At 39.3% G+C, this 24,025-nt stretch overlaps 1 protein-coding gene across 2 annotated transcripts in view; it reads left to right on the forward strand.

Moving 5' to 3' along the window:
- Positions 1–24,025, forward strand: part of NALCN (sodium leak channel, non-selective) — a 302,346-nt gene that overhangs the window by 24,781 nt on the left and 253,540 nt on the right. The window contains exons 3-7 of one of the 2 annotated variants that reach the window (XM_018056384.1): positions 2,365–2,547; positions 11,924–12,007; positions 13,256–13,395; positions 13,480–13,608; positions 20,550–20,704. In XM_018056384.1, coding sequence (XP_017911873.1) covers positions 2,365–2,547; positions 11,924–12,007; positions 13,256–13,395; positions 13,480–13,608; positions 20,550–20,704 — 691 coding nt within the window. The remainder of the gene's footprint in view (positions 1–2,364; positions 2,548–11,923; positions 12,008–13,255; positions 13,396–13,479; positions 13,609–20,549; positions 20,705–24,025) is intronic. The other variant, XM_018056385.1, reaches the window with a different exon arrangement.

The following is a 24,025-nucleotide window of genomic DNA, read 5'->3' on the forward strand; positions in this document are numbered from 1 at the left end:
ACTGGGATGAACCCATGTGCTAGATTCCAGGGAAGATAGAATAAATATGGCCTCAGAGTCCAGGTGCTCACAGTACATAAAAAGCGTATCAGTTTTCTGCATATTTTCATTGAATGAGGCTCTGTTGTGTCCTTATGTCCCAGTAAGTGTCAGGGGCTTTGGGATAGTGTGACCTGGTCCACATTGAGGTGAGGTTTTATTAATGTAGAACCACAGACAAGCTCCTTAACCTTCCTGAGTCTTAGTGCTTCCATGTGGAAATTAGGCTGCTTTGAGAATTAAATGATGTAAAATACTTCAGGCTCTACTACAAAGCCACAGTCATCAAGACAGTATGGTACTGGCACAAAGACAGATATATAGATCAATGGAACAAAATAGAAAGCCCAGAGATAAATCCACACACATATGGACACCTTATCTTTGACAAAGGAGGCAAGAATATACAATGGAGTAAAGACAATCTCTTTAACAAGTGGTGCTGGGAAACCTGGTCAACCACTTGTAAAAGAATGAAACTAGATCACTTTCTAACACCACACACGAAAATAAACACAAAATGGATTAAAGATCTAAATATAAGACCAGAAACCATAAAACTCCTAGAAGAGAACATAGGCAAAACACTCTCTGACATAAATCACAGCAGGATCCTCTGTGATGCACCTCCCAGAATTCTGGAAATAAAAGCAAAAATAAACAAATGGGATCTAATTAAAATTAAAAGCTTCTGCACAACAAAGGAAAATATAAGCAAGGTGAAAAGACAGCCTTCTGAATGGGAGAAAATAATAGCAAATGAAGCAACTGACAAACAACTAATCTCAAAAATATACAAACAACTTCTGCAGCTCAATTCCAAAAAAATAAACGACCCAATCAAAAAATGGGCCAAAGAACTAAATAGACATTTCTCCAAAGAAGACATATGGATGGCTAACAAACACATGAAAAGATGCTCAACATCACTCATTATTAGAGAAATGAAAATCAAAACCACAATAAGGTACCACTTCACATCAGTCAGAATGTCTGCGATCCAAAAATCTGCAAGCAATAAATGCTGGAGAGGGTGTGGAGAAAAGGGAACCCTCCTACACTGCTGGTGGGAATGCAAACTAGTACAGCCACTATGGAGAACAGTGTGGAGATTCCTTAAAAAATTGCAAATAGAACTGCCTTATGACCCAGCAATCCCACTGCTGGGCATACACACCGAGGAAACCAGAATTGAAAGAGACACATGTACCCCAATGTTCATCGCAGCACTATTTATAATAGCCAGGACATGGAAACAACCTAGATGTCCATCAGCAGATGAATGGATAAGAAAGCTGTGGTACATATACACAATGGAGTATTACTCAGCCGTTAAAAAGAATACATTTGAATCAGTTCTGATGAGATGGATGAAACTGGAGCCAATTATACAGAGTGAACTAAGCCAGAAAGAAAAACGCCAATACAGTATACTAACACATATATATGGAATTTAGAAAGATGGCAATGATGACCCTGTATGCAAGACAGCAAAAAAGACACAGATGTGTATAGCGGACTTTTGGACTCATAGGGAGAGGGAGAGGGTGGGATGATTTGGGAGAATGGCATTGAAACATGTATACTATCATGTAAGAAGCAAATCGCCAGTCTATGTCCGATGCAGGATACAGCATGCTTGGGGCTGGTGCCTGGGGATGACCCAGAGGGATGTTATGGGGAGGGAGGTGGGAGGGGGGGTTCATGTTTGAGAACACATGTACACCCGTGGTGGATTCATGTCAATGTATGGCAAAACCAATACAGTATTGTAAAGTAAAATAAAGTTAAAAATAAATAAATAAATAAAATAAAGTTCCTGCTGAGAGAAAAAAAAAAAAAAGAAAATATTTAGCACATTATCAGTATTTAATATGTTAGTTTTGTTTTTCTTTTCTCCCTAAGTAACCCAAGTGTTAGTTGCTTAGTCATGTCCAATTCTTTGCAACCCCATGGACTGTAGCCTGCCAGGCTCCTCTGTCCATGGAATTCTCCAGGCAAGAATATTGGAGTATTCTGGTAGCCCTTCCCTTCTCTAGGGGATCTTCCCAACCCAGGGACTGAACCCATGTCTTCTGCACTGCAAGCGTTTCTTTACCATCTGAGCCCCTAGAGAAGGCCCCCTTTTCTCCCTAGTGGTGAAATATTGGATTGGCCAAGAAGTTTGTTCAGAGTTTTCTATAAGATGTTACAGAAAACCCAAATGAACTTCTTGGCCAGCCCAATATTTCCAACTCAGTATTACGTTTTCCAAACAGTGTGGTTCATAACACGGGTTTCAGATGTTTCATGCCATCGGATAGTAACTCTGGGCCATCTCCACAGTGGGTTCACTCTCTGCTGCGCATCTGTGCCATCATCAGCGTCATCTCAGTCTGTATGAACACGCCCATGACCTTCGAACACTACCCTCCTCTGCAGTACGTGACCTTTACACTGGACACTCTGTTGATGTTTCTCTACACAGCAGAGATGATCGCCAAGATGCACATCCGGGGGATTGTCAAGGTGAGTGTTTCCATGTTATTTAAGCTCAAAACAAAAGCACACTGAATTCATTTAATGTTTTCATGTTAATTTCAGTCAAATAAAACATCCCTTTATTTTATCGATATTGAAGTCCTTTTAAGAGGGTATAATTCCAGATATTGGCAAAAACATGATACATTTAAGAGTATTATAAAAGTGAAGTCAATCATGTAAGGCATAAAGTCATGGACTATCTGAGAAGCAGCTACGTGGCCCCACCTCCAGCTTCCTGAAGGCCAGAGGAGGGTCTTTCATGCCACCTACAGGGTGATCATGCCACCTAAGCCAAGGAGGCACCTGTTGCTTTATGGAATGCAGAATAAGCGTTATATGTGATAAATTTGCAGTGTGATGATAAAAGGGAGGATCTCATTTGCCTGAGGCATACTAAAGATGTAAAGAGGTAAAAAGAGAGACTTGAAATGGAAAGGAATTCCAAGACTGTAAGACAAGAATGTGTAGCTTGAAATTGGTGCCATTGGGAGACAATAAAGAAAGAAATAAAAGAAAAAGAAATAAAAGAAGGGAAATTTCTATCCTGGGGTATCTCTTCCTCCTGTGACACTAACCTTTATAGAGGTTAAATGGAAATCCCAAATGAACTTTCTGGCCAGCCCAATAATCTCATCTCAGTATTATAGATGGTGCTGTCTCTAAAGTATTTTGATGGGTTTAGTTGCTAAGTCATGTCTGACTCTTGTGACCCTGTGGACTGTCCATGGGATTCTCCAGGCAAGCATACTGAAGTGGGTTGCTGTTTCCATCTCCAAAAACTATTTTAAGTTGTGCTATTTAGAGAGTCAGTGGTATAATGAAACAGCAGAATGGGTGTTAGGGTTTGACAAATGAAAGTTTTGACTCAAATTAGGATTTGAGTCTTTTCATTTATTGGCTGTATAAATATCTCAGTGGAAGTAATTGTGATGGGGAAGAGCCTTATTTTGTACAACATTTTTGAGAATTTAATGAGCTGATGCTTCAAATGTATTTATTGGGTCAACTTCATTGCTTCTCTTTACACATAATACATTGTATGCTGTCTTTAAAAGAGAGGAATCACAATCAATGCCCTACTGTCTTCATTTTTAACTTTTTAAAACATTTTATTAAGGAAATTTTTAAATTTACATGAAAGTAGAGATTATAGTTGGAACGAATACCTGTATATAACTCAACATCAGTAGTTATCAATACTTGTCCAGTTCTATTTCTTTTTAAGACAACTCTGAGAAATCAGATTATTTTAGAAACAACTTATGCATTGCCGACTGATAAAATCTTTTTTTCTAAATATTGCGTTGGGCACAGTTAGCAATAATTTCTTATTGTAGGCCAATACGCAATCCGTATTCATGATGCCCCCCTTGTCATGAGTATTTTCTTTTAGAGTTAACTTCTTTGAGTCATGACTCAAAAAAGCTGCACAAGGTGTATTTTTTCAGGTTTGAAGTTTGAATATTTTATCATGTTAAGGGATTAAACATAAATTTCAACTTTTGAGAGTTGTATCATGAGCAGCTTTTACATTTTGTTGAATGATTATTTTTCCCTTTGACTCATAATAATGTGGCTTTCCTAGTAATCAAACCATCCTTACATTCCCAGAAAAAACCTGGCTGGGTCATAACACAGTTTTGTTCTGTTTTAATATACTATTTCATTATATTTGTTATTACTTTTCTTATTTAAATTTTGTTTAATCTCTATCAGGCTTGATATTAGCTATTCAGTGTATATATATGCTGTGTATATGTACTTTTGTGCTCTAAAATAATCTGAGTAATCTTGAAACTGTTTTAGCTTGAAACATTTGGTAGAAATCTCCTGTGAAACCATTTTATCCTAGTACTTTTTTGATGGGACTCCCTTTCTTTAAATTGGTTTTTTTAGACTTGCTTGGTCTTCACTTGATGAAATAATTTTTTTTAAAGAAATTGTCCACCATTAAATTTAACTTATTAATAGTGAATGTTTACAATGTACTGATTTCCAACTAAAATATTTGTACAGCTTTTTTTCAAAAATGAAAATTTGTGAAGAAAAGAGTAACCTGATGCTTAAAATAGAACATGATTTACACATATACTTTATTTGGGTCGATAGACTCAAATCCTGTGTCCCTGGAAAGGCTAATCTTCAGGGAAAAAATAGGGAAGAGAAGGTAGTGATGCACTTAACACTTAACAGTTGTTAAGGAGATAAAGAATGCCAGCACAAGATTTAGCCCCCAAGAACTGTGGAGCTGTATGCACACCCTATCTTTTGCAGGTTGTGGACAATGGCAGTGTTTCCACTGCATACATGCAGATACACAATAGTGGTTCTTCTAGTTACACAGTGACTGGGGCAAGTATTTTTGCAAATGTGCATAGTGAACATTTGTATGGTGAGAATTCAGATAGTGAGAGATCAGTATTTTGTGGAAAACGCTCTAATAGTGGTCTGAAAAAGTGATAGAGGAAAGGGGGCACCAAAAAATAGTGACAAAATCTGTTAGGGGCTGTCCAGAAAAGTCTTGAAGAAAGAGAATGTTGAAGTCTTGTCTTGAAGGATAAGGGGGTGTGGGCTATGGCGGGTGTCATGGGGAGGGAAGTAAAGGATTTCACAGAGAGAGGAAAGCAACGCTGTGAGACACACAGCCTTGGAACAGACTGGAGCCTTGGGGTGCTCTGCGTAGTCACAGTCAGGAGTAGCAGATGGTATGCCCAGGGAACAGCCGGGGAGGACCCTGGGAAGGGAGGCCAGCTGCATCTCGGAGGACCCTGCAGCCTTGAGAGGAGCTCAGACTTCCTTCTGTGGTCAGTTAAGAGACGTGGGGGATCGGAGTACGAGTGACATAGTTTGATTTGTATTTGAGAAGTTCACGGTGGAGATCACACGCTCCGTGCACTGCAGGAGAGAGAAACTGAAGCACAGAGGCCTTCCGGCAAAAAATGTCCTTCGAAAGTTTCATTAGAGGCATGTATCTGCTTGAAGGATTTCACATCTCTTATAACATTTCCCAGGCCTGACTATATCTGCCAATTAATTTTCACTCCCCGATCATTTGTTTCTAATTGACTCTCCCACGAATTCCTGTTCTGAGAAGCATTGTAGCTCAACCAAATCCCTATGGGCAAAAATAAAGCATTGGGGTGATATATGTTTGTGTTTTTGTGAAGCATTCCATGTAGTGCAGACTGTGAAGTCTTCAGACAATTCTCAGTTGTCTATTTTTCATCTGGCAACAGACCTGGCTAAAAAGTAGCATGCGTCCTCTGAGCATTGTTGAAGTAATAAATAATAATGCTAAGATACAGTGACAGATGGTCCCTGGGAATGCAGAACAGTAAATCATGTGCTTATGAAACTACACCCATGCATATTGTTTTGTGACTGCAAACTATATCCCTATGAATGTCTTCAGGTAAATGTGTTTGTTTTCTCTGCTTGTTAAATCCTTGCATAGCAATTTAAGTTTCTCTCTTCTACTGTATAATTGATTGGCAGCCTCCAAGTGTTTACCTTTATAAAGATTGATAGACAGCTCTTGAATAACTCATCTCCTCGGCACCAGCCTGCTGATTTCTGCCCATAACTCAAGCACTCTCTCCTCTTCAATTCTTGTTGATGCAACAAGCAAATTAAAAAACCTTTCTTTCATATTGGGAGACATTACAGTTTCTCAAGTACCAATGGGCCTTCATGTGTGTTAGGTTCTGTTTCCATATTTTGGAAGCAGGAGGGAGGGACAATTTATTATTTGCAAGTATTATAACTTGAACATGAATACAGTAGGATTTTAAAAGGATCTGGACATACTGATACATTGAATCGTAGCACCATTTAACCAGTTATGGTGAAGAGTCTTTGAATATACAAACTGAAAAAGAGACAATGAGTTAAATGTAGCAAACACAAAGTGCAACATGAGATTATGTTACTGAACCAAACTTGGGTCTGTTCACCTTCACCCAGTGAAGCCAGTCTGCTGACATGGGGTTGTGGTCAAGGCAAGTACAGTGTTTATTTCAGAGCCCAGCAAGGAGTATGGGCAGCTAATGCTAAAAGGACCCAAACTCCCAGAAGGGTTTCAGGGAAGGGATTTTAAAGGTCAGATGAAGAAAAGGTCAAGGAGTGCCTGACCAGCTCATGGAGCTGGTGGTGTGGTAACTACCTTCTGATTCCAGCTAGTCTGGGTCTAGGTGCTGGTCAGCATGCCGTTAACTTCTTTCACCTTGTGGGATTTTAGTAACTGCAAAACAACTCAAGGATGTGGCTCAGAATTTTATCTACAGCCCTGGAAGAGGAATTACAGGTCCTTGACTTTGTTTTATGGTTCAGCTATTATTTGGCCTTATTAAACTGTTTTTCTATGTTTCTATATTTTCTCACTTTCCTGATTGAGTTTGCTCTTTAGAACTCCAGGAAGGCCTAGGAGGTTAGAGCTTTTGTACGAACAAAATGTGGGGGACACAGCAGGGTCCCGCTTATCTTCAGTTATACTTCAAAAGGCCAGGTTTCAGAGCCTGTATTCTGTTCATGAAAAGGTATTTCGTCCTCACGGAGCCTTAGTGAGTGTTGATAATGATTGATATGATTTCAATTTCAATTCAGTCATATTTGCAATCTCATTATAATGCAAAAATTATATAAACCTTGTGCTGCTGTGCTTAGTCATGTCTGTTTTGTGACCCCATGGACTGTAGCCCACCAGGCTCCTCTATCCATGGAATCCTCCAGGCAATGCTATTTCCTCCTCCAGGGGATCTTCTCCATCCAGTAACTGAACCTCTGTCTCTTGCATCTCCTGTACTGGCACTCAAATTCTTTACCATGTTGCCACCTGGGAAGCCCATATTAAACTTTGACCCAATTCCTATTTAGGTGGCATATCAGCTTTGCTGATTCAAACTACGCTAATCTGAGAAATATGCAAAAATTATCTAATAATTTCATCTGTGATCTTCATGATTATTCAGGAGAAGAGTCTTAACTTTAAGGTATTACCTTTCAATGTACTACATCTTTCTCTTTTTGCTACAAAGAATCATTCCTTTAAAGGTACAGTACTAGTAGTTTCAGTGAATGGGTAGATGCACGGATGCATTCATGAAGCATAAGCATTGACTTCTTACTGGCTGCATTGTAATCTGCTGCTGCTGCTTCTGCTGCTACTGCTGCTACTGCTGCCAAGTCGCTTCAATCGTGTCCGACTCTGTGCGACCCAATAGACGGCAGCCCACCAGGCTCCCCCGTCCTTGGGATTCTCCAGGCAAGAACACTGGAGTGGGTTGCTATTTCCTTCTCCAATGCATGAAAGTGAAAAGTGAAAGGAAAGTCACACTACAGAGGCTCAAAAGACGTGGTTCATATGCTTGTCTCATCATTCATTTAATATGATGGTGCAAGGTAGTGGGGATACCGCCTGAAATTGTTTAAAGTTTCAAGATACTATTAATCTTCAGAGCAAACTCAAACATTGACAGTGGAGTGGAAGACAGACCGTTTTTAAGAAATACAGCACCAGAGAATATGTTTAGAGAAGATTTAAGTAGGAAACCCAAACTACAGAAACTAAAATATAAGTTAATTAAATAGCTAGGTGGAAGTTACAAAGGACTATTCTGTCTGTTACACGGCATGAACCTTATTTATATACGTGAGCTGAGTTGCTGTTGGTTGCATGATATAGGAGCAAAACCACTGATTAGAGTGGGCCGTGGTCAGACCAAAGTCTGGAGGAGAAAACTGGCACAGACTGCAGGGAATTTTTCAGGAAGACAGAACAGCATGCAGAAAGGGCAAAAGGTTAAAAAAAAAAAAGATGGGAAAAATCTGAGTGTGATTGGCCTTTGTATCTCAGATCACTATTACACATTTATTTTTATAAATATTGAATGACTCCTCGAAACCGAAACCAAAAAATACTGTGTAAAGCGTCTGCTCAGTGGATTATTTCATGTTTTATACCAGGCAAGTTAAAAGAAGCTAGTTTTAATTGACCGTTCCATGCAATCTAGAGTGTGGTGGTCTTGTTGGGACAGGCAGGTACCACTCTGAACTTCTGGAACATCCACCGCAGAGAACATTCCAGATAATTCAACTCAAATGACTTCATAATTCAGAAATATATTTCTGTGTTATGCAGTAGAACTTTTTTTGCTAGAGCAGTTTTCATGAGGTCATTAGAAGTTAGAATGTGCTTGCACTGTTGCTGTTCAGCGGCTAAGTCGTGTTGGAGTCTTTGCGACCTCATGGACGGCAGCACTCCAGGCTTCCCTGTCCTTCACTATCTCCCAGAGTTTGCTCAGATTCATGTCCATTGAGTCAGTTGTGTGTTTGCATGCTTTTGTTTTATTTGGAATCCAGCCAGAACTTCTAAAATGACTTAAAATAATCCATCCTTTGATAGAGTTCAAAATATACTCAAGTCAGCTTTTCAACATCAGTTTCCTTCACCTATAAATCTATATAGTAAATAAAAATTCAGCCAACTCTGTTACTGATGACTTTACATTGTAAATTTGTGAGGCTCATATTTTTCAAGTTTGACTTTATTCACACCAGCTGAGTGATTTTTGCTAATGCTAGAATTTTCACCTTTTAAAAAAGTTAGCTTTGAAAGATCTATTTTTAAAATGTAACACATGACTATTAGTCAAAAGGCATATGTATGGATATTCTGGAAAAATTATGTCTCTTTTCCACCTTTGGCTCCTTGCCACTCTGTTCCCCTCCCTGGGAAATACCATTATTTATCCTCATTTTTTATATTTTAAATAACCCTCAATATAATGAAAAGCTCTCAACTTGTATCTAATTGAATATAATTTGTTACTAAGGCAAATTATGAGCAACAGGAGGTTAACTGTAGTGATACTACGTGAAACATTTTTTAATTTTTAAACAGGAAAAAAAATACTATTTGGGAAAAGTCTTACATAAACTTTTCTTATTTGAGTGCTTTTGTACCCAATAATCTGTAATTATTAATATTCTCTTTCTTGGGTAACATTTACGTTTAATTGTTCCTATTTTAAAATAGTTCTCTGCTGAGCTTCACAAAATTTCTGTGTTCATTTTGTAATTATTTTACATTTTAAAAAAAAAATCACATTTATGCCTAGTTCTTAAAATAAAGACCAAGTGATATTTTTTCACTTTTTTGCTCAACATATAAGTAAAGAACATATTTGTTTAATAAAAGTTGATTTGAAAATATATACTTTTTCTGTACCCATGCATGCATGCTAAATTGCTTCAGTTGTGTCCAATTTGTTGCAACTCTGTGGACCATAGCCCGCCAGGCTCCTCTGTCCTGGGATTCTCCAGGCAAGAATACTGGAGTGGGTTGCAATGCCCTCCTCCAGGAGATCTTCCTAAGCCAGGAATCAAACCTGCATCTCTTACGTCTCCTGCATTAGGAGATGGGTTCTTTACCACTAGCGCCACCTGGGAAGCCCATTTTTCTGATAACACTTATCGAAATAGAATATATGTGCATTTTACGTTTTTTAAAAAGTAACTGAGAATATAAGTTACATAAGGGCAAGTGTTTTTGTTTTATTTACTTCTGTTATCACTAGTGCCTGAATGCTGCCTAGAGCATAGAAATGTTCTATTTACTGAGTGAATGAATTAACAGATTTGTTCACTATGTCAAACAAAACTTAAGGGAAATTCCAAAGTGCAACTTAAGCTTTGTATTTCATTATCTTTTAGGATGGTAGTCAAAATTAGACTCATTTTATATTGGTTATATTGTCTGTTTTTAGTTCTACAATTAATTCATATTTTAAATTGTGCAGTGTACAAGGCAAATTTAATGCTTATGGTAGAAGATTTCTCATGAGATATTGAAGACAGCTATATTATCCCTTAATTATTTGCTCTATACTTAACATGCACATATGTGAATACATAACCAGTAGCATTTTATGATATAGTTTTTATCTTCTTAAGATATGATCATATGATGATCATAACGCTAATTTAATAGGTCATTGTCTTGTTAGTCACCCAAACCCCAAATTTGCTTTTATAACTCTTGTGGGTCTTCTTGAGTACACGCCAAGTCTGGTTGATTCTTGTGCCAGTGGTAAAATTATCTGCATTCATTTGAGAACTAGCATCGTTTTCTCTTAACTCTCCACAGGATTAATTTTCCCACCATGATTATAACTTTATTATAAATTAGTTGGCCTTATGTGTAGTATTAACTGGGTGTGTACTTAGCTGTATATCTACACAAGGTATGTGTGTGTAGTTGGTGTGTGTGTGTGTGTGTGTGTGTTTCACTCAGCATTATACATCCTCTTATATAAAGTACATGCTTACCCAGTGCTAACTAAGCTGGGCTTAAACTTCATATCTGAGTCATATAACTTTCATTAAGTGAATTATCATCCATTAGCTTTAGATTTGCAAACAACAAATTATTTCTGGAAACCTCTGAAGGAAACTTTCTGACAATCTATTTGTTACTCCTGGCGAAGCTTCTCAAAATTACGTTATTTTCCTAAATATCCTGCAACATATTTTACCATTTTATTGAAAGTCTAAGTCTTCTGTTCCTATTTTTATTTTCTAACCAATTCACTCAGAGCTGGTAACCATGTGACTGGATTCAGAACTGAGTTTCACAGATTACTACAGAACTAGTGACTTAATTGTGCAGTCCTGAGCAAGCTATTGAAGGCTTTCTTTCTAGTTAAAGTTTTGCAATTTCAACCTCACAGGGTGTACTGTTTTGTTATTTGAAAGGAAAGTTTTTTCCTAAAGTCCCATTTTATAAAAACGATGCATCCCAGTGTCAGAATAGACTCACTGTTAAAAAGGGAAAGTAGCATGCCTTCTTTATCTCTTTTATGCTTATAATCCCAGTTAAAGTCAATATATGTTTATTTCAAAAATGAAGGCACATTTCTTCATCCTCACCTCTAATTCAGTTCAAGGTGAATTACTGGTTGATTCTCGACTGATGATGGTTGTTCCCAGAGAGTCAAAGTCCTTCACTGACCACTGTATCCTCTTGGTTCTTGTAGGAAGAGTTGGTTTTAGGACCTGAGCTGCTTATTAAGTAGGATGACCTCTGGCTTCTTATGTGGCTAAGAGTAAAAATAGGGATGTTTTCTCTTTGCATGAATTTAAAATTTTACATGCACAGTTCTGCAGTTACTTGTGTTTTAGAAATTATTTTCCTTATATATAAGGTCATTTAAAATGCGGAAGGACTTCATTTTGAAAGTCTGTTCAGTTATGATACAAAAATTGTAGGTAGCTTATATCAAATTAACACTTGATTATTCCCTCCACAGGTTTTTTTTGAAATTATTTATTTTATCTGATAACGCCATGTGAAATTTATTTTTAGGGGGATAGTTCCTACGTGAAAGATCGCTGGTGTGTTTTTGATGGATTTATGGTCTTTTGCCTTTGGGTTTCATTGGTGTTACAGGTAATTAAACACTTTTAACTTACATGGGTATATTTTCCAAAATGGGCATTATTTTGCATTGAAAATCTAAATTGATATATTAAAGAATATATGTGTGTGTGTATATATATAATGTGATTGGGTAATTGTCTAGAAACACTTTTAATGTTTATTGATTTTTAAAAGCCTGACATTTTTAATCATCATCAGTCAGATGTTTGAATTATTTTTCAATCAGAAATAAAAATCAGTACCATACAAGATTATTTCTCATTAAACAGACATTAGAAATATATTCATTGAAATAAAGGGAAAGAACATGGAGTGAGGTTTCTGTATTTGCAGAATAAAAATTTGAATTAAAAAATCAAAAGTCCAGTCTTTTAAGTGACTAAATTCTCACTAAAAATAGCTAAAGTAATATAAATACATTGGGGTATATATTGGTTAGCATACATAGTGTATTGGAAATGGAAAATTCCTTACTTTGAGAGACGGGGAACATGTATTAAAAAGGCCTGAAGGAGAGATTTTATTATAAACAGTATAATTCATTCCCAGGCACTCATTCAGGCTTGATTTTGTATTTCATTCGAATTTAATTCATTAAAAATTTCAGAATAAAATAAATTCATCCTCCATCCCAGAAATGCATCATGGTTCGTATTGATAAGCTGTTCTTATTTTCATAAAGCTCACGTCTCTAACCATTAATTTCATCCTGCATATTAAATGTGTTCTTTTCCATTTAGTAACTATTGTAGGATTGACAAACATTTTCTAATTATCTTCTTGCCTCTGCTGGTAAATGGAATTCTTTTTCATAATATTTTTATTAACCCTTTCTCCATTCATCTATGTTCTAGATACTCAAAAAGTTCCACCAAAGACTGTTAGTAGCGAGGAAAACTTGGCATACTTACCCCAGTTTTGTATTAAAAACTGTGCCTTGATGAATCATTTAGGAAATGAACAAGATTAATGGCACTTTCATTCATTCATGTATTTATTTCTCTTAAGAGAGCTATAGCTTCAAAATATACTCCAAAGAAAGTTATTTTTGGTGGATGATACTGTGGGAGCAGAGCTCAGGTTCATTACGACATCCTGTGATGCCGTCTGTGTGTATCTTCACTGCAAGCTGTGCTATGACGCTGTGTGATCCTGTTTTTGCTATGTGTTGTGCTGTGTAATGCTGTTTGTAAATGTCCTGACTACACGCAATGCGGAGCGAAAGTCTGAGTTGTCTGTTCACCTCTGAATTTGCAGGTGTTTGAAATCGCTGACATAGTTGATCAGATGTCTCCTTGGGGCATGTTGCGGATCCCACGGCCACTAATTATGATCCGGGCATTCCGGATTTATTTCCGATTTGAGCTACCAAGGACGAGAATTACAAATATTTTAAAGTAAGCGCTGCTTTTACATAAATTAAGGGGAAATGTTTATGACATTTTTTGGTAAGTTTTACCTACTCTATTTTTTTCTCCTAGGCGATCTGGAGAACAAATATGGAGTGTTTCCATTTTCCTCCTTTTCTTTCTGCTTCTTTATGGCATTTTAGGAGTTCAGATGTTTGGGACATTTACCTATCACTGTGTAGTAAATGACACGAAACCAGGGTAAGTTTATCTACTAACTGTACTTTAACCTAGTGATTTACAAGGATGTTTCTGCAGTTTTCATGTGAAAAACCTGTGTCTCAATTGTTTTAAAAGTATTTGTGTGCTCTCCATGGTCTGTGTTACAACTGAGTGACTAATACACACACATACATCCAAAGACTTTATTTGTAAAAGCCCGATTTGGTAATACTCCAGGCTTCCATCAACAGGTAAATGGATTAACAGGTATATCTAAATGATGACTGTGAAAGTGTTAGTTGCTCAGTCATGTCCAACTCTTTGCAACCCCATGGACTGTACCCCACAAGGCTCCTCTGTCCACGGAATTCTCCAGGCAAGAGTATTGAAATGGGTAGTCATTCCCTTTCCCAGGGGATCTTCCTGATATAGGGATCAAACACAGAGCTCCTACATTGCAGGCAGATTCTTTACCGTCTGAGCCACTAGGGAAGCCCACTTATAGTAACTACTGTTTGGCAATAAAAAAAAGTATGAGATATCGATATTCAAAATATCTTGGGTGAATCTCAAGATAATTATGTTGAGAGAAGAACCTAGATGAAAAAGTACATATTCTCTGATTTCATGTATGTAAGATTCTAGAAAGTGCAGACTTATCTATGACAATGAAAGGAAATCATTGCTTGCCTGGGCATAAGGGTTGGGGTAGGAATAAGAGATGATGAAAGGGCATTAGAAAACCCTGGGGATTGGTCAATATGTTCATTATGTTGATTGCGGTTCTGTGTATACAAGATTTCTCAAGCTGTTCTTTTTAACATGGGCAGTTTATTGTATGTCAAGTATTTGTTATTGTTGTTACTGTGACTATTTAGAAATGTTTCAGCGTGAAGTAGAAATCTGATTTTCTTCATATCCCCACACTACTTACTGTGTGTCATTACTCACAGTATTAAATCCTGCCTTTCTCATTTGCTAGTTCCCTGTCTATGTTTGGATCTGTAGCTATGGTCTGTTTTGTGCTTGATTGGGCTATCTAATGATCCCCTCATCAGTATCACGCTCTGAAAGTGAAAGTGAAGTCGCTCAGTCGTGTCCGACTCTTTGCCACCCCATGGCTGTAGCCCACCAAGCTCCTCCGTCCATGGGATTCTCCAGGCAAGAATACTGGAGTGGGTTGCCATTTCCCTCTCCAGGGGATCTTCCCGACCCAGGGATCGAACCCAGGTCTCCCACATTGCAAGCAGACGCTTTAACCTCTGTGCCACCAGGGAAGCATGGTGTTACCCAGTTAAATGCTAGCGTGTCTGTATGCCTGAGGTCACCTTTCCGGACCCCAGCCTCACAGGACGCTCAGGACTCTGTTCTCTGCTTCTTATAGGCATGGAAACCCAAGCTCTTGGCTACTGAGTCCTTAGTCCTCGTCAATACCATGGTTTAATCAACTCGTGTGTTTCTCTCATTCTAGTTCTTGCTTTCCTCTTCCATGTTGCCATTTTGGAATATGTTTTCTTTCTTACAAGCCCAGGTGTGTATGTGTGTTCAGTCGCCCTAGTGAAGTCATGGTTAATGATATATTATATTTAGATGGATAAAAACATAATGACAGATTGATAAAGAAGCAGAAATGAAGAAAAGGACAGAGGAAGAAAAGCAAGCTGCTAAATAAAAGCAACAAAGGAGAAATGGGTAAAAAAAATAGACAAGCCACGTTAAAAGTGGAGAAAAGCAATGAATTAGTACAAACACAGGATAGGAGAGTTGAAGGAAGTGGTGAGTGACGGTTGACTCATGTGGGCGAGGGAAGAGATGCATAGAGGGAAACCTGTGGGTAGGTTTCTTTTTAAGTGCATGTGGGCTGCAGAATGTGTCTAGATTGTTCCATGAATGAATATGAAGGTGGAAAAAGATATCCTGCGGGCAGGAGACAATAGAGGAGAAGTGAGGGGAAGGAAAGCTTCTGGGTGAGGAAGCGGCTGTGTGCTAACAGCGGTGAATTCAGGAGCCTGGTTTAAAGGTCCCATTTTTGTTCGAATTGAAAGGCAAGACTTCTCAAATGTGTTAACCCAACTAGGAGATTAGGCATCGTACTGCAAACTTAACTTTGACGCAGAGAATAGACTACAAATGGGGAAGATGGGTGTGAGTATTATCTGAACTCACGGCCCCTGAATCATTCAGTAAGTCCTGTCAGCCAGCTCCACGCTGTACTCAGAACTCAGAGATGAATGTCTGAAAAAAAATAATAAAAAGCTTCTCATATTCTGACTCTTAGCTCCAGCTCATTACATTATCCTTAAAAAAAAAAAAAGTGTACTGTGAAAAATCTCATACGTGTTGGCAGACATTTCAGCTACTCGAGACATAACAGTGATGGGGAGATGTCTGCATTTTTCTTTCTTGGATTTGTGTTATCAAATCTGTGCAGTCGCGTTATGTACACACCCATGTATTTTGCCTTCTCTTTACGTGATTCTTCATTTACTATTTAAGAAGAAGGTATGTAACTGGCCACAGGTTTTATGAGCAGTGGTACTCATAAAAACAGTTTTCAGAAGTTGGATGACTTACTGCAAGGACCAACCATTTATGCCACTTTTTTCTTTTGTATTTTCAGTTGAGTATTAACTGAGTTTTAAAAGTCTCACTCTCAAGAAGAAAATTTATTGATACCATTTACCATCTCCAGCCTAGACATTTAATTTGCTTTATTTTTAGAGACTCAAACCACATCCAGAGTCAGAATGAAACACATACAAATCCCAACTGAAAAGAATTTTCCAACTTTTTGTGTCCTTTTGCTGCCTCTTAACTAGGAATTTCTCATAAACATCTCTGAGTCACAGACACTAAGCTCTATGGTATGATGCTCTGCTTCCAGAGATCAGAGTTGCCAGGTGCTGTCACAACCTCGTTTATCTTCGGCGTTGTCTTTTAACAATTGTTCCAGTTTCTGCTTAATTGATTTGCACACATGGTAGCCAAATAACAGGACAGCTTTCAGGCAGAGATATGTCTGTTCAGAGACCTGTATGTCCTAGGTTTCAAGGCTGACCTCTGAAATTGATTATGTTAATCTGTGAAGCAGACAGGGCAAATAAAGCAGGAACTCAGTCAGTACCTGCAGTGTTGCTTTTGAATGGACCAAGTTTCTTGTAAAGCAGATAGATGGGCATCTCAGCTGTGTCCTCTATAGCAGGGGTCCTCAACCTCCTGGATCTAATGCCTGATGATCTGACGCAGAGCTGATGCCGTAATAATAGAAATAAAGTGGACACGATAAAGGTCATGCACTTGAATCATCCCCAAACTTCCCCCCTCCACCCCCTGGCCCATGGAAAAATTATCTTCCACGAAACTGGTCCCTGGTGCTAGAACGGTGGAGTAGCGCTTCATTTATAACATCACTAGTAAAGCTTTAGCTTCTTCTCCAGTAATGAATGGTGACCTAAGGCCGTTACGGAACAAATAATGGGATTTGACTAAGCAAGACAGTTCCTGTCCTAAAGAGAGTTGAGAAGACCAGTGGCCTGTGGCAGAATCAGGTATTGCAAACTGCCAAATGTGATGGCAGAAATCCCCCTGAAGCTAAAAGAGGAACATGTAAGAAGGAGCTGCTGGGTGAAATAGAACAGATGAAGATTTTCCTGACACCTTATTATCATTCCTGAGAAAGGAGAGAAATTTATTCATGGCTTGGTATCAAATAATGACATCTCATCCCCAAGAATGAGATAATTAGCAAAAGCAAGGAAATGTAAATGTTAAGCATATAAAAGTTTACTGTGCAGAGAGCAAGATTCAACCCGGAGCTCAGGTTAATGTTTGTGATGACTGAACCATCCTCTCTGAGACCAGAAGGTAGGGGACCACACGTCACAGGCACCCTAGACTATTCTGGTTCTTCCCTGCTGCTGCAGAGTAATTATGGGTTACTTCCTTTGGGACTTAAGGAGAATCTCAGTTATGGACAATTCATTTTGTGCTTCCCCCATCTAGTGGGTTTTCCTGGTGGCTCCGATTGTAAAGCATCTGTCTTCAATGCAGGAAACCTGGGTTTGATCCTTGGGTTGGAAAGATGTCCCTGGAGAAGAGAATGGCAGCCCAATCCAGTATTTTTCCCTGGAGAATCCCACGGGCAGAGGAGCCTGGCAGGGCTACAACCCATGGGGTCACAAAGAGTTGAACACAACTGAGTGACTCAAACACATCCATCCTACTGGATACTTTTGGTCTTCCCTGGTGGCTCAGATGGTAAAGCATCTGCCCACAATGTGGGAGACCCAGGTTCGGTCCCTGGGTTGGGAAGATCCCCTGGAGAAGGGAATGGCAGTCCACTCCAGTATTCTTGCCTGGAGAATCCCACGGGCAGAGGAGCCTGGCAGGCTACAGTCCATGGGGTGGAAAAGAGTTGAACACGACTGAGTGACTTCACTTTCACTTTCCATCCAGTGGCAGCTTTTAGGACTTGGTGGTATTTTATAAAATATCTCTAAGACCAGAGATGATATAAAGTTGGATTCGGGGATAGTTTTCTATACTAGCCCAAATAAAATTTAAGTATTCCTTTTAGAGTACTTAGAAAATAAGTGAATGGTTGTTTTATCAAACATTGGTTTGTTCACAAAACAATGAGATTTTTTAAAAATGGAAAAGTCAGAAGAATTAAAGATAGAAACATGGTGAAACTTAAGAATATTCATTTTTAATTTCCGTGGACTTTATCAAGAGAGGATTTTGTACAATATGTAAAATCACAAGTGCCTCAGATTCATGCAAAGGACTGTGAAGTCTTCTTGACTTATATTTAAACAGTTTTTGAAAAGATGAGGAAAGATTACTCTGTTTAACTTACAGGATTCACGCCGAGGTGTCTGCCAAGTGGGAGGTATAAGAACAAGTTGGGATATTGGAAATATTTTCTTTATAATGTTTAAGAAATAAAAGTGCTCTGATAATATATGTACAATAGATTTCTAACTAAATTACTAGCAATGGTCATGGAGCACCTATTATACTGCAGATATTTTGCTCATGTAACTGCTTTTTTAGAACAAAGCTTACATGTGCCAGTGCAGGAGACGTAAGAGACGCAGGTTCTATCCCTGTGTCGGGGAGATCTCCTGGAGGAGGGCATGGCTACCCACTCCAGTATTCTTGCCTGGAGAATCCCATGGACAGAGGAACCTGGTGGGCTACAGTCCGTGGGGATCACAAGAGTTGGACATGAATGAAGTGACTGAAGCGACTTAGCACCCATCTATGCAAGAATTTGAAAGAAGGGGAATTAACCGACATGTGTGCTTAAAGTCGTATCTTCTGACACTACCAAGCGGTGATTTCCACGGTTAGAGCCTTGTCCTTGGGGTGTGCTTGTGGGTGTCCAAAGGACCAGCGTAAAATGTGGCAGTTGTTTAAACATCCCTGAGATGTGTGAATTCTCTGGGTTGCCACTAATGAAGAGCCGAATCCTGAAGGAATAAGCATAGAGTTTTGTTCTGACTGAGACACAACTGAACCAGGCATGGTGTGTGTGTGGTGTGTGTGTGAGTAAAATTATGTATGTCTTTGTAGGAATTTGTGTATACGCTCGTGCGTGTGCCTGGTGGCCTCAAGCAGCTAAGGGATCATGCAGTTAGGCATCAGACTTTCGAGAAAACATGCTATATAAGGGGCAGGAAGCAGCAAAATGAATTTAGGAAGATACTGAAGAAAAGAAATGTGACCCAACATCCCTGTCTCAGTGTGGCCATAAGCAGAGAAGATTGAGACTGTCCTCAGGCTGGTCCCCATTTAGAAACATTGATGTAGTAGGAAATGACATACTAAAATCAAGGGCTTATAAGACTTGTGAATTCTCTAAGCTAAACTTGGGCCCCCTATATGAGCCCTGTCACTTGTCTCAGATAGCAGCTACTTGGGGCTCCTTTTAAGGCCAGCCCGCAGTGGGATTCCGTATCCACCATCCCAGTGGTTATCTCTATTCACTACCAAGAAAAGCATTGCATAGCTAAATCCTTCACATCAACTTCAATTCCAGCTTATCCTCCAAAAAGATGAAAAGGAGTTATATCACCAGTCATCTAAAGAAAACCTCACATGATTTCCAGAGCTAGATCACTGCACCACCTCTCTGTCCAGTGTGATACCTTTAGTTCCTTCGGTCTTGCCTTGCTTATCTGGTTTTCTGTCTAAACTGCACGTCTGACAACACAGAAGAAGGCTGAGTGTCATTTCTGAGGCTCACATACAGTACTTTTGTACCATATGGGAAATGACTGTCATCGTTAGCTGTTGCTTAGAAGCAGAGAAGTAACATTTGTGGCCACAGTAGGAGAAGGATTTGTGAATAACACAGAATCCCCAGACAAGTTTACATGCCTTGCAAATCTGCAGGAAAATGCCTTCCTTTACTTTTCTGGGTCTTGGTCTTTTATGACAAAAGCCATCTTGGCAATAATGCTCTTATAAAGAGCTTTGTGCGGGCTTAGAGAACTTGTGGTTCCTGGAGAAGGATGCAGGGAATGGATAGTGAGGGAGTTTGGGATGGGTATGTGCACACTGCTATTAACATATTTTAAATGGATAACCAACAATGTCCTACTATATAGCACAGGAAACTGTTTAATGTCATGTGGCAGTCTGGATGGGAGAGGAGTTTGGGGGAGAATGGACAACATGTATATGTGTGACTGAACCCCTTTGCTGTACACCTGAAACTATTACAACATTGTTAATTGGCTCTACTCCACTATAAAATAAAAAGTTTAAAAATAACATAAAGCGCTTCTGTGTGGGTGAATCTCATGTCATTTGAGAATGTTCAATATGGCCTTAATGTGGTGCATACCATTCATGAATCAGGAATCTTAAATCCGTGTCCACATACAGCAAGTATCAATGAAGAGTGATTACATTATGCATTGTAATCAACACACTTGTTGAAAATGTCAAATCCTTTTTTGTGTCATTTGCAGAAATGTAACCTGGAACAGTTTAGCCATCCCAGATACACACTGCTCCCCAGAACTGGAAGAAGGCTATCAGTGCCCCCCAGGATTTAAATGCATGGACCTCGAAGATCTGGGACTTAGCAGGCAAGAGCTGGGCTACAGTGGCTTTAACGAGATAGGTCTGTCTCACTGATAAAACACCTTTTCCATTTCTATTTTACAGTGTTTATGAAATAAAGACAATAGTTACATAATTGATAGTTTATGTTCAGACTGTGTATAGGATTTAAGAAATGCAATTGCAAATTTTAATATATTCTACCCTACAGTCTATAATATACAGCCTGTTTCCATATAGATATGCAATAATATCTATATAGAGTTAAATATCTCTTCAATTATTAATTATAGGATTTAAAAATATTTGTTGACTCAAAGAACCCCTTGAGTCAACAGGACTTGGTTTCCTTCCACATTTAACTAGTAGGCAAGGTAAGTCTTAAATAATTGGAATACTAGACATTGATGGGTATGTGAGAGCTGAAAAGTAACTCTGGGAACAGAAGACAGCTAATGAAATACTTAGTGAATGTGCATCAGCTATGTAATAGAAATATGAGGAATGCTTGCATGTGAATACAATGTGCTCCAATGTGTACATTTATTTGTGGCTTGTCCTGTTAAGTCCTGAAATGTGCCATCACACACAGACTTGGCATCTGGCATTCAGTTGGTATCATTGTATTTGTTACAATTCCATGCATGTTGTGCATATTTCAATATTGAAACAAAAAAACCATGGAATTCTAAACACATATGTTATGCTCTGAAAATTTGTCCTAGTCGGTTTAGGCAACCACAGCAAAATATCATAGACTGGGTGGCATAGACAACAGAAATGTACTTCTCCCCAGTCTGAAGGCTGTAAGTCTGGATCAGGGTGCAGCATGGTCAGCTTTGATGAGGCCCCTCTCCTTGGCTTGCAGTCTTCTCTCTGTGTCCTTATGTGAGGGGTTGAGTCAGGGCAGAGAAAGAGATGGGGAGAGAGAGAGGGAGAGAAAGTCCTCTGGTCTCTTCATATAAGGGCACTAATCCCATCATGGGAACCCCACCCCTCATGACCTGGTCTAAACCACATCACCCTCTGAAGTCTCCACCTCCTGATACCATCACAATGGGAATTAGGGCTTCAGTATATGAATGGCAGGGGCTGGAGGAGTAGATTCAGACATTCAGTCCATGGCACAACTGTTGGAGTCATTTGAAAATGAATTAATTTTATTTTAAAGATTCAAGGCCCAGGTACACTTAAAAACGTTCTGGACACTTTTACACAGGACATAAGAGGAAAGTCTTTTGGTGTGTAACAGGGTGGTGGTTGTACTCTTTTGGAAGCCAAATCTAGGTATTTTTAATCCATCCTGTGGTGTGGTTTCACTTCCCAATGGACCAGCTGTACAATGGGGATTGCATTGCCCAAAAAGAAAACAGCATGTCTGTCCACCCTGGAGGGTAACTGCTTCAAACCCAGCCTGTCCACCTTAACACATCAGGAAGAGTGGCTGATGAATCCTATTCCTACCCTGTGGCTTCAGTCATCACAGCTCATACATAGTGTTTTGCAGGATGGCATAATGAACTCTGGGATAACTGTTTGAATTTCAGAAAGGACATGTGAAGCTCTTGCATTGATTGAGGAATACTTTCCAGATATATGAATTAAACCCACAAAGCTTCAGCCTTTGGAGAGAATGTAATACTTGAACTTGGGATGAAAAAAGCCAAATAGTTGATATTTCTAAAGAGTGAATTTTGCAAATAGCACATAAATTTTTATTCTTAAATTTTAGTACAGCTGCGTAGTAAATTTCCAGCGTAATAATTAGATGGATAGTCTTCATTTGGCCAGTGATATAGTTGGCTGATTCACAAAAATTTAGAAGGCAACAGATGTGAAGCGTTCTAATTTTCTGTCCTCTCTTATCTGGTTTTGGAACTGATCTTACATCCTTCCCCCTGTCTCAGAAGTGCAAACACTTTTATGGATTATGCCAGTGACTTTCAGGCATGAGTGGAAAACCACAGGTGTGGTTTGGGAGATGAGATACACGGATTTAGTAAGCTGCTCTGCGCAGGCTCCAGAAGTCCTAACAACGGGGGCAGGGCTGGAATGCATGACTGGTTAGGTCCTGTTGCTCTTTCTTTTAGGCGCTGAGTTTGCCCATGTCTGGAATGGAGAGCAGCCAGCATTCAAGGTTAGGCTGCCCTTCAAGGGCAGTGGAACCCAGGGAGGCAGTGGAAACCTCCAAGCCTTTAAAATTGTTTGCTAGGTGAAATCTCACCCTGATCATTTTAAATGCACCAGTTGTGTTTAAACTCCAATTGCTGTATTATATTCAACTAGATCCATCTTTCTTCACTGTTACTTACAGGGCTTCAACTAATGTAGAGGAACAATACCTCTTTGAGCCAGAAAGTCTGCTTCTAAAGTGTGTGGGCTTAAGAAGTCCATTTCTAGGAAGGAATCACCTTTGGGGGTAATCAGTTCAGTTCAGTTCAGTCACTCAGTCGTGTCTGACCCTTTGAGACCCCATGAATCGCAGCACACCAAGCCTCCCTGCTCATCACCAACTCCCAGAGTCTACCTAAACCCATGTCCATCGAGTCAGTGATGCCATTCAGCCATCTCATCCTCTGTCATCCCCTTCTCCTCCTGACCCCAGTCCTTCCCAGCATTGGGGTCTTTTCCAATGAGTCAACTCTTCGCATGAGGTGGCCAAAGTATTGGAGTTTCAGCTTCAGCATCAGTCCTTCCAATGAACACCCAGGACTGATCTCCTTTAGGATGGACTGGTTGGATCTCCTTGCAGTCCAAGGGACTCTCAAGAGTCTTCTCCAACACCACAGTTCAAAAGCATCAATTCTTCAGCACTCAGCTTTCTTCACCATCTAACTCTCACATCCATACATGACCACTGGAAAAACCATAGCCTTGACTAGACAGACCTTTGTTGACAAAATAATGTCTCTGCTTTTAAATATGCTGTCTAGGTTGGTCATAACTTTCCTTCCAAGGAGTAAACGTCTTTTAATTTCATGGCTGCAGTCACCATCTACAGTGATTTTGGACCCCAAAACAATAAAGTCTGACACTGTTTCCACTGTTTCCCCATCTATTTGCCATGAAGTGATGGGACCAGATGCCATGATCGTCGTTTTCTGAATGCTGAGCTTTAAGCCAGTTTTTTCAGTCTTCTCCTTCACTTTCATCAAGAGGCTTTTTAGTTCCTCTTCACTTTCTGCCATAAGGGTGGTGTCATCTGCATATCTGAGGTTATTGATATTTTTCCTGGCAATCTTGATTCCAGCTTGTGCTTCTTCCAGCCCAGCATTTCTCATGATGTACTCTGCATATAAGTTAAATAAGTAGGGTGACAATATACAGCCTTGACGTACTCCTTTTCCTATTTGGAACCAGTCTGTTGTTCCATGTCCAGTTC

Source organism: Capra hircus, chromosome 12, assembly GCF_001704415.2.
Source record: "Capra hircus breed San Clemente chromosome 12, ASM170441v1, whole genome shotgun sequence".
Lineage (NCBI taxonomy): Eukaryota > Metazoa > Chordata > Mammalia > Artiodactyla > Bovidae > Capra > Capra hircus.